The sequence below is a fragment of the Cupressus sempervirens genome, chromosome 11 (genome assembly GCF_028749045.1).
Source record: "Cupressus sempervirens isolate cs-2001-9-10 chromosome 11, ASM2874904v1, whole genome shotgun sequence".
Lineage (NCBI taxonomy): Eukaryota > Viridiplantae > Streptophyta > Pinopsida > Cupressales > Cupressaceae > Cupressus > Cupressus sempervirens.
Genome location: NC_143128.1, coordinates 454634689 through 454648532, shown reverse-complemented (window position 1 = coordinate 454648532; position 13844 = coordinate 454634689). Strand labels below are relative to the sequence as shown.

At 34.7% G+C, this 13844-nt stretch overlaps 1 protein-coding gene across 2 annotated transcripts in view; it reads right to left on the bottom strand.

Moving 5' to 3' along the window:
* LOC149530358 (uncharacterized) overlaps positions 1–10005 on the bottom strand; it is a 107099-nt gene extending 97094 nt beyond the window's left edge. The window contains exon 1 of one of the 2 annotated variants that reach the window (XM_089811783.1): positions 9635–10005. In XM_089811783.1, coding sequence (XP_089667909.1) covers positions 9635–9775 — 141 coding nt within the window. In that variant the 5' untranslated portion in view covers positions 9776–10005. The remainder of the gene's footprint in view (positions 1–9634) is intronic. The other variant, XM_089811784.1, reaches the window with a different exon arrangement.
* Positions 10006–13844: the final 3839 nt, after the last annotated feature.

The window sequence follows — 13844 nt, the reverse complement described above, 5'->3', positions numbered from 1 at the left end:
TTTTAGAAACTATGCCAAGAGTAGATTGCTCATAATTGTCCAAAACACCTGGAATTCACCGGCAGCGTAGCCATGATTGGTGAAGAGGTGGAAAGAGTAGATTGCTCATAATTTTCCAAAACACTTGGGATTCACCAATTGTGTAGCCATGAATGGTGAAAAGGTGGAGTGAATCTGCAAAAAAGCAAATGAGAAATCAAACATGATTAAATAAATTAAATTAAACATACTTAATAGCTCATGCTCATCCCTGTAATGAAACCTGTTGCCAAGTCGAGCGATAGTGATCGAGTTGATGAACCCATCTGAAATCCTTGGCCAAGGTAGTTTAAAAGCATGTTTGCCATCTAATGATCACTTGATGTCAATGGTGTCAGTTATGCAAACATGTTTGTTTCATAATTGTGCGGACATTCTAAATACCAGGATGCTCAGGTGGCTGGACTAAGAACATCCCAAGCCCGATCTCGAGGTAGTGAGGGCCTTTCTAATTCAATAGATTGTGTGGGGATAAGTATGGTCTGAAGTTGGCAAGTTAAACCTATGTCAATGCTTCTCCTCTCACCAAAGCCGAGGCTTGCACAACCACTTAAAGACCCTCTGGATGATTCTTGTATGTTCTTTTTTTCTTTTCTTGTTAAGCATTTACCTACTTGTATGAAGAAAGGATAGTTGATCATTAATCTAGTTATTTTTAGTTGATCTTAAATACAGATATTTTCAGTTGATCGTTAATCTAGTTATTTTCAGTTGATCATAAATACACTTATTTTCAGTTGATCGTTAATTTAGTTATTTTAGTTGATCATAAATACAATTATGTTTAGTTAATCGTTAATCTAGTTATTTCAGATGATCATGGATACACTTATCTTCAGTTAATTGTTAAACTAGTTATTTTCAGATGATAATTGATATGGTCATGGTTATTTCAATTAATTGTTAAAATAGTTAATATCATATGAAAAGGTTTTCAGTTCTCTATCAATGAATGTCGGAAATTCTTTATTTAATCTATCTTTGTTTTTTATATGAAAAATTGTTTATTACAGAAAGGCTAAAAGATTTTTTTGGGAAGGTCGCTGGTGTGAAACATGTGAAATGTTTTACTGGTAGTCGATTGTGTTAAGGGAACATATTGTAAAACACATTAATTGTAGTGTAACGTGTGAGAACCTTAATGTAAACATTGTAATGATGCTTAAGAAGGCGTGTATGCTTTAATGTGGTCCTATATTATTAATCGTACATTGGAGGAGTTTCAACAAGCCAACCTAATTAGTTATTTAGAAGGGAATAAAGGAAAGATGTTCCTAAGATGTAATGTATCATCTTATGCACCACACAAATCATGTATGTGGCCAAAGGATGTGAATTTGATTGTTGGATGATCATAGCAAAGCGGAGATTGGTTTGGTTGATTGTATTGGGTTTCAAAGGAACTATTTTGGCAATTAAGTTGCAGATCAGTCAGTTCACCTAATTTTGGAAATGTTATCCTAAAGTCTAATCTTCACAATTGTTGGAGCAATTTAGATAATGGGTCTAGTTGTTTCCCTATTAACCTTTAACAGAGTTAGAACCTTCTAATAAAGGTTCAAGGTCTCCTAATAAGGATTTGTCCCCTAACAAGGATTGTTGTATTGAATGCACTGTAATTGGCTCCTAATTGGGTCACATCCTTTCACAAGGAACTTATTTATTAGTACACTATCTTGTGGCTGCCATCCCCATCGGGATTTTCCCTCTGACCAAGGGCTTCCCTAGTAAACAAATCATTGTATTGCGGTGCATTATTGTGTTAGGGTTGACATAGCTTTCTCTTATTGTGCATTATTGTTTTAATTATTGGAGTTGGAATTAACTGGTTTGGATTTAAGTTTAATTGCTCACAACCAATTCACTGCCCTCTTCCCGCCCCCCTCCCCACAATTATATGTGGACTTTACTTCTTAACAATTGGTATCAAAGCATCAAGTTCTCTTTCAAAATGAAGCTTTACAGTTTGAGGAGATCCATGGCTTGTAAGAAGGAGTCTCTAAAGTTTAATAGTGAGAACTATGACAGTTAGAAGGATAAGATGCGAACACACTTGATCTGCATGGGAATTGACTATTGGTTGATTAAAGTTTGTCTTACGTAAGAAAGAGACCTAACTTCATGCACATATAAGGAAAAGAAGATCCTTCAGTGTAATATGATTGCAAGGGAAGCAATAATTACTGCACTTTCAGAAGCTGAATTCATTGAGGTAAAAGGTCTTGATCTTGCTTATGATATTTGGACTAGATTAGAAAGATTATATGAAGGCGATGACCATACAAAGAAAGTGAGGTTACAAAATTGGAAATCTAAGTTAAAGAGTGCTAAGATGGAAGAAAATGTATTTGTTAGGTCATATGTTCAAAGAACTACTGAGATTTCTGAAGGTGAAGTCTATTATAAAAAACTCTAGAGGAACTATATCAGAAGATTAAGTCTGCTATAAGATTTTGAGATCATTGACTCCTCCTTATGACAAGGTAAATGCTCTTAAAGCATTGATTGGGAAATTACAAGTTTTTGAGACTAGTAGATTAAGAGATACTTTGCCTAGAGTTGAGACTGCTTGTAGAACCAGTACACATAATGATAAAGGAGTACTAACAATAAGTGCAAGCACTAACGGAAACTATGTAAGAGACTGGGCAAAAATTCAAGAAGAAGAAAAGAAGATTGATGAGCTTGTTTCACTAATTGCAAAATGAGAATCTAAAGTGAGAAACTTTTTTTTGTTTGTTGGCATTGCAAGGAGATTGGTCATTTTTCTAATAGATATCCTAAAAAAGAATCAGAGGCTAAACCTAGAAGACCTTACAAATCAAAGATTTCTAAGGATTGTCTGTAAGTGAGTGAAATTAAATTTCTAGATAGTGATGATGAAGATGAAATTGGATTTGTTGTTGTAAAGGAAGAAAGTCATGTTAAGGAAGAAAAAGCACTTGTTTCAAATGTTGAGCAAAAGAAATCTAATTGGATAATTGACAGTTGATGTTCGCATGACATGACAGGTGACAGAGATAAAATTGTAAAGTTATAATCGCTAGAATGGTGGTGTTATCAAAGTTGGTAACAATGCATGTTGTCCTATTAAGGGAAAGGGATTCATTACTTTTGATGGTTAGACTAACACTAAGAATGAATACTATGTTGATGGTTTGAAACATAAGTTGTTGAGTGTTGGACAGCTTGTTGATAAGGGATAACATCTACAATTCACTAAGAAGACAAGTACAATTAAGAATAAATATGGAAAATTGATTGGCACGGGTACAAGAACAAGAGATAATGTATTTCAATTACATCCTACTAAGATCAGTTGTTTGGTTGCAAAAGTGGATGACATTAGGTTATGATATAGAAGATTTTGACAACATAGTGAAGGTGAGTAACTCTGATGTTGTAAGAGATCTATCAAACATTGTGAAACCTTCTAACATGATGTGCACAAAATGTGTATGGCTAAACAGAAGAAGAGTATTTTTCCTAGCAAGATATTTACTACTTCAGAAAAGTTGAAAATTGATAACTAGATGTTTTTTCACACCAAGTCAAATTATGATATTGCTATTAGGATTTAACTATGTAGTTTTTGAGTCAAACTCATTGACTCATGTTTCATGTGTAGTGATTCACGTGAATCCATCTCTAATGACAAAGGGAACATGTAGCACTCATTGGAACTAGGTGATGCTCGCAAAGGTGAAGCATTGGGACTTCCCGGGAGGTCACCCATCCCAGTACTACTCCTGATCAAGCACGTTTAACTACAGAAATTCTTCCAAGGTTAAACCCACTCTATTCGCAACCCCATTTGCAAGTCCTTCACCAAGTGTTGTGCCTTATAAACCATTCATTAAAAAGCCCCTTAAGCTTATCAATTGATAAGTAGGAGATGCTTTTCCACAACAAGTCAGATTATGATATCGCTATCAGGATTTAACTGTGTAGTTTTTGAGTCAAACTCGTTGACTCATGATGAGATATTTCATTCTTTTCATTGATGACTACACTAGAATGATGTGTGTTGTATTTTTAACGGAGAAATCTGAAGCTTCTCACAAATTTAAGATATTCAAGGCTAAAGTTGAAAATGAATCCAGTATGAGAATCAAATGTCTAAGGTCTAACAGAGGTTGAGAATTCACTTCAAATCAATTCAATACTTTTTGTGAGGACAATGGAATTCACAGGAAAGTTTCAGCACCTAAGACTCCAGCAAAATGAGATAGCAGAAAGAAGGAACAGAATAGTACGTGAAATAGCTAGAGCGACGTTGCTTGAAGGTAAAGTAGCACATGTTCATTTGAGAGAAGCAGTTACTACTGTGGTAACACTATGAACAAAGTTCAGATCAATCAAGGAGCAAGTAAGACCCCTTATGAATTATGATTTGGTCATACTCCTACAGTAAAGTATTTTAGAATTTTTGGAAGTATTATATCAAGAGAGAACATGATATAGGAAAGTTTGATCCTAGAAATGGGGGTATCTTTCTTGGTTATTCTACAAAGAGTAAGGCATATAGATGTTACTATATGAGATTGAAGAAGATTGTTGAGAATGCAAATGTTAGAATTGATGAAAGATTTTGGGTTCAAAAAAGAACACTTAATTATGATTCTGATAAAAATTCAAATCAGGCTAGTACAAGTTAGGGACCGGTAATAAATTGAAGCACAAAACAAGAACAATTCTTTGAATTGGATAATGAAATATAGATACAAATTGAAGAAGAACTTAGAGAACGAAGAATGCCTAAAGATGTTGTAAGGAATCAACCTGATAATCAGATTGTTGGTAATGCTAGCAAAGGAGTGATGACAAGAGGTAAGGTAAGAGAAGAAATTTGTTTGATTTCTCAAGTTGAACCTGACACTACTGATGAGGCATGCAAAGATGAATTTTGGATAAATGCAATAAAAGAAGAACTTGAGTGAATAGAGAAGAACAATACAAGGGAATTGGTCCTTAAACCTAAAGATAAGAATGTTATTGACACAAAATAGGTATTTGGGAACAAAATGAATTAACAAGGTGAAGTTGTGAGGATCAAAGCGAGGTTAGCATGTAAAGGCTATTCACAATGAGAAGGTATACATTTTGGAAAAAAATTGCTCCTGTAGCAAGGCTAGAAACTATAAGAATGTTGCATCTAACAAGAATTTCCAAGTGTATCAGATGGATGTAAAGTTAGCTTTCATGAATGGTGAACTTGAAAGGGAGGAAAAATTAAACAACCTAATGGGTTCCCATTAACTGAAGGCAAAGACAAGGTATGCAAGTTGAAGAAGGCACTATATGGACTAAAGCAAGCACCTAGAGCCTGGTATGCTAGAATAGATAAACATTTATTGAGTTTGGGTTTTAAGAAAGGAAATGCACACAGTAACATGTATCTAAGAACTAATTCTAATGGCTTGTTAATCATTGAGGTATTTGTAGATGACATAATTTTTTGTTTAAATGATGAAGCAAGTAACAAATTTTTCGATGAAATGAAGAATAAGTTTGAAATGTCCATGATTGGTGAGATGAAATATTTTTCAGGATTACAAATAACGCAAACTAAAAATGGCATTTTTATATCTCAGACTAGGTATCTTATAGAGCCATTAGTGAGATTGGTATGAAAAATTGTAAACCTGTTGGAACACCTATGGTGATTGGATGCAAATTCTCTAACAAAGATGGATCACCTATTGTTATGCAAATAAGGTACATATCTATGATGGTGGCTTACAATATTTGACTCAAAGAAGACCAATTATTGTTAATGCGATTGGGATTGTAGCAAGATTTCAAGCAAATCCTAAAGAGACACACTAAGCAGTAGTAAAAAGAATTCTCAGAGCTTTGAAGGGAACAATAGATTTTGGTTTATGGTATGATAGATCTAATGATTTCATATTGTATGCATATATCGATGCTGATTGAGCGAGAAAATTTGATGACAAAAAGAGTACAAATGGAGGAGCATTCTTTCTTGGCAGAAAATTGGTATCTTGGTTGAGCAAGAAACAAGATTGTATTTTACAATCCATAGTAGAGGTAGAATATATTGCAGCAGCTAAGAATTGTAATCAAACAATGTGGATGAAGCAAATGCTAAAGAATATTGGTATTATATTTTTTGAGCCTACTATTATGCATTGTGATAACACAAGTACAGTGAGCATCTTAGGGAGTCATATTTAAATTCAAAGACTAAATATTGGCAATTAAGTATCATTTTCTAAGAGAAAAGGTTGCAAAGAAAGAAATCAGACTGGAGTATGTAACTACAAAAGAACAGATAGCAGAAATATTCACAAAACCAGTGGCTAAGGACACCTCTAAGTATCTCAGAGGCATACTTGGGGTGATATCCCCATCTGATACATAGTAATTGATGAAGCATTGCATCAGTCCAGTATAATCAGAGCACTATTCATTCATATGTGATGCTTAGTACTGCTCCTTAAGGGGAGTTGCTGTGAGCAGAGTTAATTGAAGAACTCTTATGATTTGTTTTTGGCATAAAAGTGTTCGTTGGCACTTGACACATTTGTGGTTACAGATTGGCTTGATCCAATGCAAGTACTTTGATGAGAATGTTCATCAAAGGGGGGTCATTTTTCAAATGTTATTTGGCATATTGGCACCTTTGTCATTGATGTCAAAGGGGGAGAGAATCAATGAAAAGTCAGAAGAAAGGTAAATATTGATGGGGGAGAGACACAAAGGGAGAGTATTAGAATCTATAAAGGTTGTATATGTTGACGACATTCAGAAGATTGTTAAGGTTGTATATGTTGAATTGAAGATATTAGGAAAATTGCATTCAGAAGATTGCAAAACCATCACTCCAAAAGGGCAAATTAGTTTTTCATCGTATATTGTCATCAAGATCAAAGGGGGAGATTGCTAGGGATAGACGTTTGGTTGGCACTTGGATATGTTGTTTATGTGTTGTATTAATGACAAGGTTTATCATTAATGACAACATATACTTATATGATCATGACAGACAGAGATCCCATATATCGCAAGGAGATTATTGGTACAGGGTATTTGCCATATAACAGGTTAAGCTATGCAAGCTAAGGATTATGTTCACGAATGAGTATAGATATCATATCTATGTTTGCTTAAGTTTATGATGAGTATTGGTTGAGTTATAGTTCATTTGGTGAAGACTGGTAGCAGACCAGCTTACAAGAAATATTGTGATATTGCTATCAGGATTTAACTGTGTAGTTTTTGAGTCAAACTAGTTGACCCATATTTCATGAGTAGTGATTCGACATGAATCCATCTCTCATGAGAATAAATGGAATAGTAAGCGCTCATTGGATCTAGGTGATGCTCACAAAGGTGAAGCACTGGGACTTCCCGAGAGATCACCCATCCCAGTACTAGTCCAGCTTGGTAGCATATTGGCTATATGTTATCAATGAGGTTGAAGTAATGTCAGTGATCTTAGTTTGTGACAGAAGACATGTTCATGATAGCAAGGCTTAGAGATCATTCTGGAAAGGTTGTTGAAGTGAAACAAGTGATGTGTTTTATTGGAAGCCGACTATGTTAAGGAAACATATTGTAAAATGTATTAATTGTAGTGTAATGTGTGAGAACCTTAATGTAAACATTGTAATGATGCGTAAGAAGGCACGTATGCCTTAATGTGATCCTATGTTATTAATTGTACATTGGGGGAGCTTTAACAAGCCAACATAATTAGTTATTTGGAAGGGTATAAGGAAAGATGTTTTCCTTGGATGTAATGTATCATCATATGTATCACATGAATCATGTATGTAATGTACGTGGTTAGAGGATGCGAGTTTGATTGTTGGATAATCAAAGTAGAGATTGGTTCGGTTGATTGTATTCGGCTCCAAAGGAACTATTTTGGCAAGTAAGTTGTAGATCAATCAATTCACCTAATTTTGGATATGTTATCCTAAAGTTTGATCTTCACCATTGTTGGAGCAATTTAGACAGTGGGTCTAGTTGTTTCCCTATTAACCTTTAACATAGTTAGAACCTTCTAACAAGGGTTCAAGGCCTACTCATAGGGATTTGTCCTCTAACAAGGACTATTGCATTAATGCATTGTAATTGGCTCCTCACAAGATCACATCCTTTCACAAGGAACTTATATATTAGTACACTATCTTGTGGCTGCCATCCCCACCAAGGGTTTTCCCTCTGATCAAGGAATTCTTTAGTCAACACATCAATGTGTTATGGTGTATGACTTTCTCTTATTGTACATCATTTTTTTAATTGTTGGAGTTGGAATCAATTGGTCTGGATTATAGTTTAATTGCTCACAACTGAGTCACCACCCCCCTCCCCCCCATCAGTGGTGTATAGACTTTACTTTCTAACACTTACAACCTATCCCAAAACCATCCACATAGACATATTACACTGCCTCGATCTCATCTACGTTGAACAAAAATACACCAACAATCATACCATTCATTGTGGATTGTGCTTCAATAATCTATAACCGATTGGTATAGGTGTAACAACAATCACTAAGTTCATTTTGTAGGGGGCTTGACACATCTATCCTTATTTCATTTAAATCTGCACCTTTATATTATTAAAACTTACATTGCTAATTTTGCTAATACCCAAGCTACTACAAACACTCTTCAATAGTTATGGCACTAATAATTAAGCTACATCATCTTCGATTAATATTTTTCAAACTCTAGGGATCTATTTAAACATTATTAAAGGAAAATGAATTTTTCTATTTGCAACCTTAGTCATAGAAGTGGAACAGAGTCAGAGACACGTCAAGAATGATACCTCTTGGTGTCTTTAATATAGATTTAACTATCATGTACCCTTTCTCCTGGCAATTACTCTACTGCTATTAATTAAAAATAATATTTTTAATTATTATTAATAATTATATAGGATTAAGGCCCGAGTCATTTGATGAGACTTTACAGTAATAGATAATAAAAAATAATTATTAATTATTAATATTATTAATAATTATTATGAGAGTTTATGGTGATAGACATGAAGTCACAATGTCCAGTCCATTTAAATGGCACAATAGTGCACGGTTCACGATGCACCTGTAGTAACAAGAATTAAAATGAACAACCGAAGCGAACAAAACAACACCATTAATTGTGCCGTCTTAACTCAAATGGAAAAATCAAAACCAGTAATTGTCTCGAGCTTGTGCCAATATTCTAGTGGCCAAGCTGAACGGTTGCCATAATGACCATCATGGTCCCTGAGTATACTTTATCAACATTAATGAAGCCAATCAAAGACAAGGCTGCGCGTAAGTCTCGGGTAATTTTAACAATAAGGAACCACCTCGGGTGTGGTTTCATACAATATCGGTAATCCAAGATTGACGGTGCCTTCCAGCTAACTAAGTGTTGCCAATTCTTTCCAGTAACCCCCCAATAGATATTTGAAACCCCGATTCAATGTTTTAAAATCAAAATTGCAATTAGAAACGGCTCCAATTCAACAGCAGCCCGATAACATAGAAAAGCGTGTAGAGTCTTTGAACAAGAACACGTAGTGAGCAATATTTATATAAATTGAAAGAAGGAGAGAAATTAAAAACCTGGCTACCGCCTATACGGTGGGCGAAGGCCATGGGATGTGTTTCGCCGATTTGTCGATTCCAAAACTCATCCATGCCACACCTGTACATCTCCACTTTCTTCGACATTTCTCTTGATGCTGCTTGAATGCTTGTATCCATTCAATTGTAGCACATTCTTGGAATTGGGGGAAACTGTCTGGAGAAATGGAGGAGTCGAGTAAATGATAGGTTTCTTTTCGTGGGCTTTCGGAAAAAGGCGAGAGCTTGGAAAACATGCGAGGGAACCCTGCCTAGGAATTCATAGAACACTTATTCGGTGTCACTGAGGGCTTAAATTTGACGACCGAACAAGGACAAAGCACGACGTTATATGATGACACAGAAAAGAGACCACCATATTCTTTGAGGGAGCATTTAATCTGCTACAAATGAAGTCTATGCACATTCTTTGGGGAAGGCACCTAACTTTGGAGAAACAAGGCTTCTATGGACTCTTTTAAAAAGCAGGTAATATATTTTTGAAGAAGACATTGACTCTTTTAAAACAAGAGACGCAATGCGTCATAATTTCTGCCTAACGCATAATGGTTGTAGAAGTGTAGATGAGTGAGAATCTAAATTAACACTATGAATGCATTAATTTTTGCCGAGAAATGCACTTGTGATCTAATATGATTGCTCAGATTTTGTTGTTAAGTTCTCATGCTATATTATTATATCTTTAGGCATTTAAGCCCAAGAATAAGAGGTCAAAGTCTCCAATATGACACTAAGTACTTAATATCATACTACAATCAATACATATGTTTTAAACAAATTTGCACCTTCTACATTGACAACTTAAATTATGTGCAATGAGGAAAGATATCCATACCAATATTTGAATTATAGAACTTGAAGAAGTGATGAAGCATTTGGAGTATCCCATTATATGTTTAAGCATACCATGCATGCTACTAGACAACCATAAGTAGTTGGAATAACTTCCCCAACTATGTATTGTTCTCATCTTGATTATCAAATGGAACTCACACTATTTTTAATCATTAGCACTGGACAAGAACTAGGACAGAGATATAGATAGAGATAAATAGCAGTATACAACAATAACAACATAAACATATATGCAGAGGAAAAAAAGATAGATAATATAGAGGAGGAAGAGGAAGAGAGATAAAATAATAAGATAGAGTGATACCAACATAAATTTTTGTGTGTGTGTGTGTGTGTGTGTGTGTGTGTGTGTGTGAGAGAGAGAGAGAGAGAGAATTAAATATAATTATTTTTCTTAATAAAACAAATAGTCAAAATAAAATCATGGTTATAATAACGAATTAAAATATATTTGTAACGCCCCGCCAAGGGATCCAAAAGAATTAACCTAAGGTTTCACTAAGTTTGCTAAACATTTTTTTTTTTTTTTTTAAGTAAGAAAGTATAACATATACATCAAACACATAGTAGCGGAAGCAATAACATGTAATCATCAACAAACGTACATCACAAGTTACATTCCTTAAGGATCCCAAGACGTTGAGTCACATTTAAATTTAATTAATTCTAAGTCTAACAACTACCACATACATATGAAAGAATAATCAGAAAGTCCAATGTCCATAATATACATTTGTTCTGAATGTCTCTTGGCAAATTAATTCGGAATGCTCAATCATCCACTGTACATGTCACAGGGTATGAAAGGCTTAAAAGAATATACATATGTAAAAATAAAGATACATCATCCTCAAATCCATGATACAAAGTACAGTAAAATAAATGAAATCATCCACCATACATGATACATCAATATATCCATAATGATAAAACATCTATCATAAAATCTAACCATCCATCATAATAATCCAAGAACATAGTGAAGGTAAATGCCAACCAAGAAGGCTCCAGCCACGGTGACCACGGACGGATCTCAATGGTAAGAGTAAAAAGCACTACCACCCAACCGCGTGGAACCTAAATGGTCCACTCCCACCGCGCCGAGGAGATAGTCTCGAGTCCCAAACAAGGTATCAAAACACAAAACACAAGTACTCTCTAAGTCTGAGAAATCTTAAAAGTACACTAACACAAAGGTTCCAACATAGATAAACATCTAGACCCAGAGGCACCACAAAGACATGTAGGAAACCTACTATGCAAGCGGGAAAGTGTCATCGCAAAAGTCACGTCAAAAGTTACCCGAGCAATCCCTTAGGAATCCTGGGTCCCCTGTGATCCTGCAGCCACTAGTATCCTCTCGTACTGATGAGGCATACTACGGAATGCAAGGTCGTAACCAAGCGTTCTCTCTACCCCATCCTAGCCTGTATTAGCACTCAAGGCATGGGAGAGAACATAAAATTGTCTTATTAGGTTCATTTAAGTCAGTATTTAGGTGAGATGTTTTCACTTATTAAAACAACTTACAATGGGTTACTCTAGGTAACCTCTTAAGGCCCCGATCCCCATTGCAAGCCACTTCCCGACACTACACATAGATAACCTACCCTAGGCTCATGAAATCACAAATCAAAAAATCATAATAAAATCACCTCAGTCCTATATAAGCGACTGAAAGCATCATAAATATAATCCACAATCATCACATCAGTTCTCCATGAGCAACTGAATAGCCTCAAATAATAATCATAATGGTCACAACAAAACTCTATCAACATCTGAAGGCATCAATGATAAATCACAATATCCCATGGTTCTCCAACGAGCAACCAGAAAGAATCCCAATAATAGAACACAAAATTGATCGAAGACTCCAAAATGGTTACGTCAGGTAACTCAAATACATACACCTCAGTCTCACACAAGGAAACTGAAAAGCAGTAACAACCAATAAAAACATCCATATCATAGAGCACTCCATCACATTACCATGGTCGGGTTAAGAAAGATCGAGACAAATAATCATAACGTCACAATCGCATAACGCCCAAGCCTCTAGTAACGTCCTAAACTGGTCAACACTAAGACAATCCCAAACCCCAAATCATAGAAGCATAAAGAAATCAAAATAGTATAATTCAGTTCATAGTTCGAGTTTGTTTCCATAATACACCCTAAGGTTTAAGTTGAAATTCTCAGTTTGAGTTTCAATGAACGTTTTTAATGTAAAGGTTTCTCACTATTACCCTTATAATTTGACCCAATTATTTAATCTTCATTTAATAATAACTCTTTTACTATTTTCAGATATTACTTTATCCATAGTTAATTAAATAAATTAATATTTTATTTAACTATAAAAACATTTATTATTATAAAATTATTAACAATTTTTTTTTAATAAATTAAAAATTTATTAAAACAACTTTTATTATTAATATTTATTAACAAATTTATATTATTAAACATTGTTAAAATAAAATTAAAAAAACTGTTATAGATGACATAACGGACGTCCCTCATATAAAGAGTCGTGCGGCCCTGTCATAGGGTACCACAGGCTTTAAAAGCTGTGCGGCCCTGTCACAGGGTACCGCAGGCTTTAGAAGCCGTGCGGCCCTGTCACAGGGTACTGCAGGCTTTAAAAGTCGTGCGTCCCCTGCTGACGCAGGTCGCCGCCGGCGATTCAAATCGCTAGGAGGGGGGGGGGGGGGGGGGGGGAAGGTAAGACCCCTCCCCATTAAATTTTTTTTTTAAATTATTATTATTATTTATATATTTATTTTTTTAAAAGAAACTTTTAAATTTAATTAAAATCGTTTCTCAATACTTTCCTATTCAAAATCTAATTAAGATATGTTTATTATTACTATATAAATATTTTATAATAAATTTTTTTATAACATTCATAAATATAACTTGATAGAGAAAATAATATTAACCATTCGAATTTCAATCTACAATTTTCATTTATGAGTTTAGAATTTAACCCTTCCCCGATTAAATTCAGATTTCATTAATCTATCAAAATAAGAATTCCTGATCCCTCTTATAATTTTTACGTATGTCGAATATATTGACAAGCATTTAATAATTTACAATATTGAAATATTTAAGCTTTCATCATAGAGAATTTGGATATACAATCCACAAGCACGAAGAAGACAGGAAAGGATAATTGCGTATTTAATCGATGATCAAAACACAAGACCCTACCTGATCCTGATGCTATTATGCAATCCCTAGGAACTGTAAGAGAATTCGCTCCTCTTTAATAACCTTCTTCCGAGAATCTTTCTTTGAAATTAGCCTTCTGAAATTCGCTTCCAAA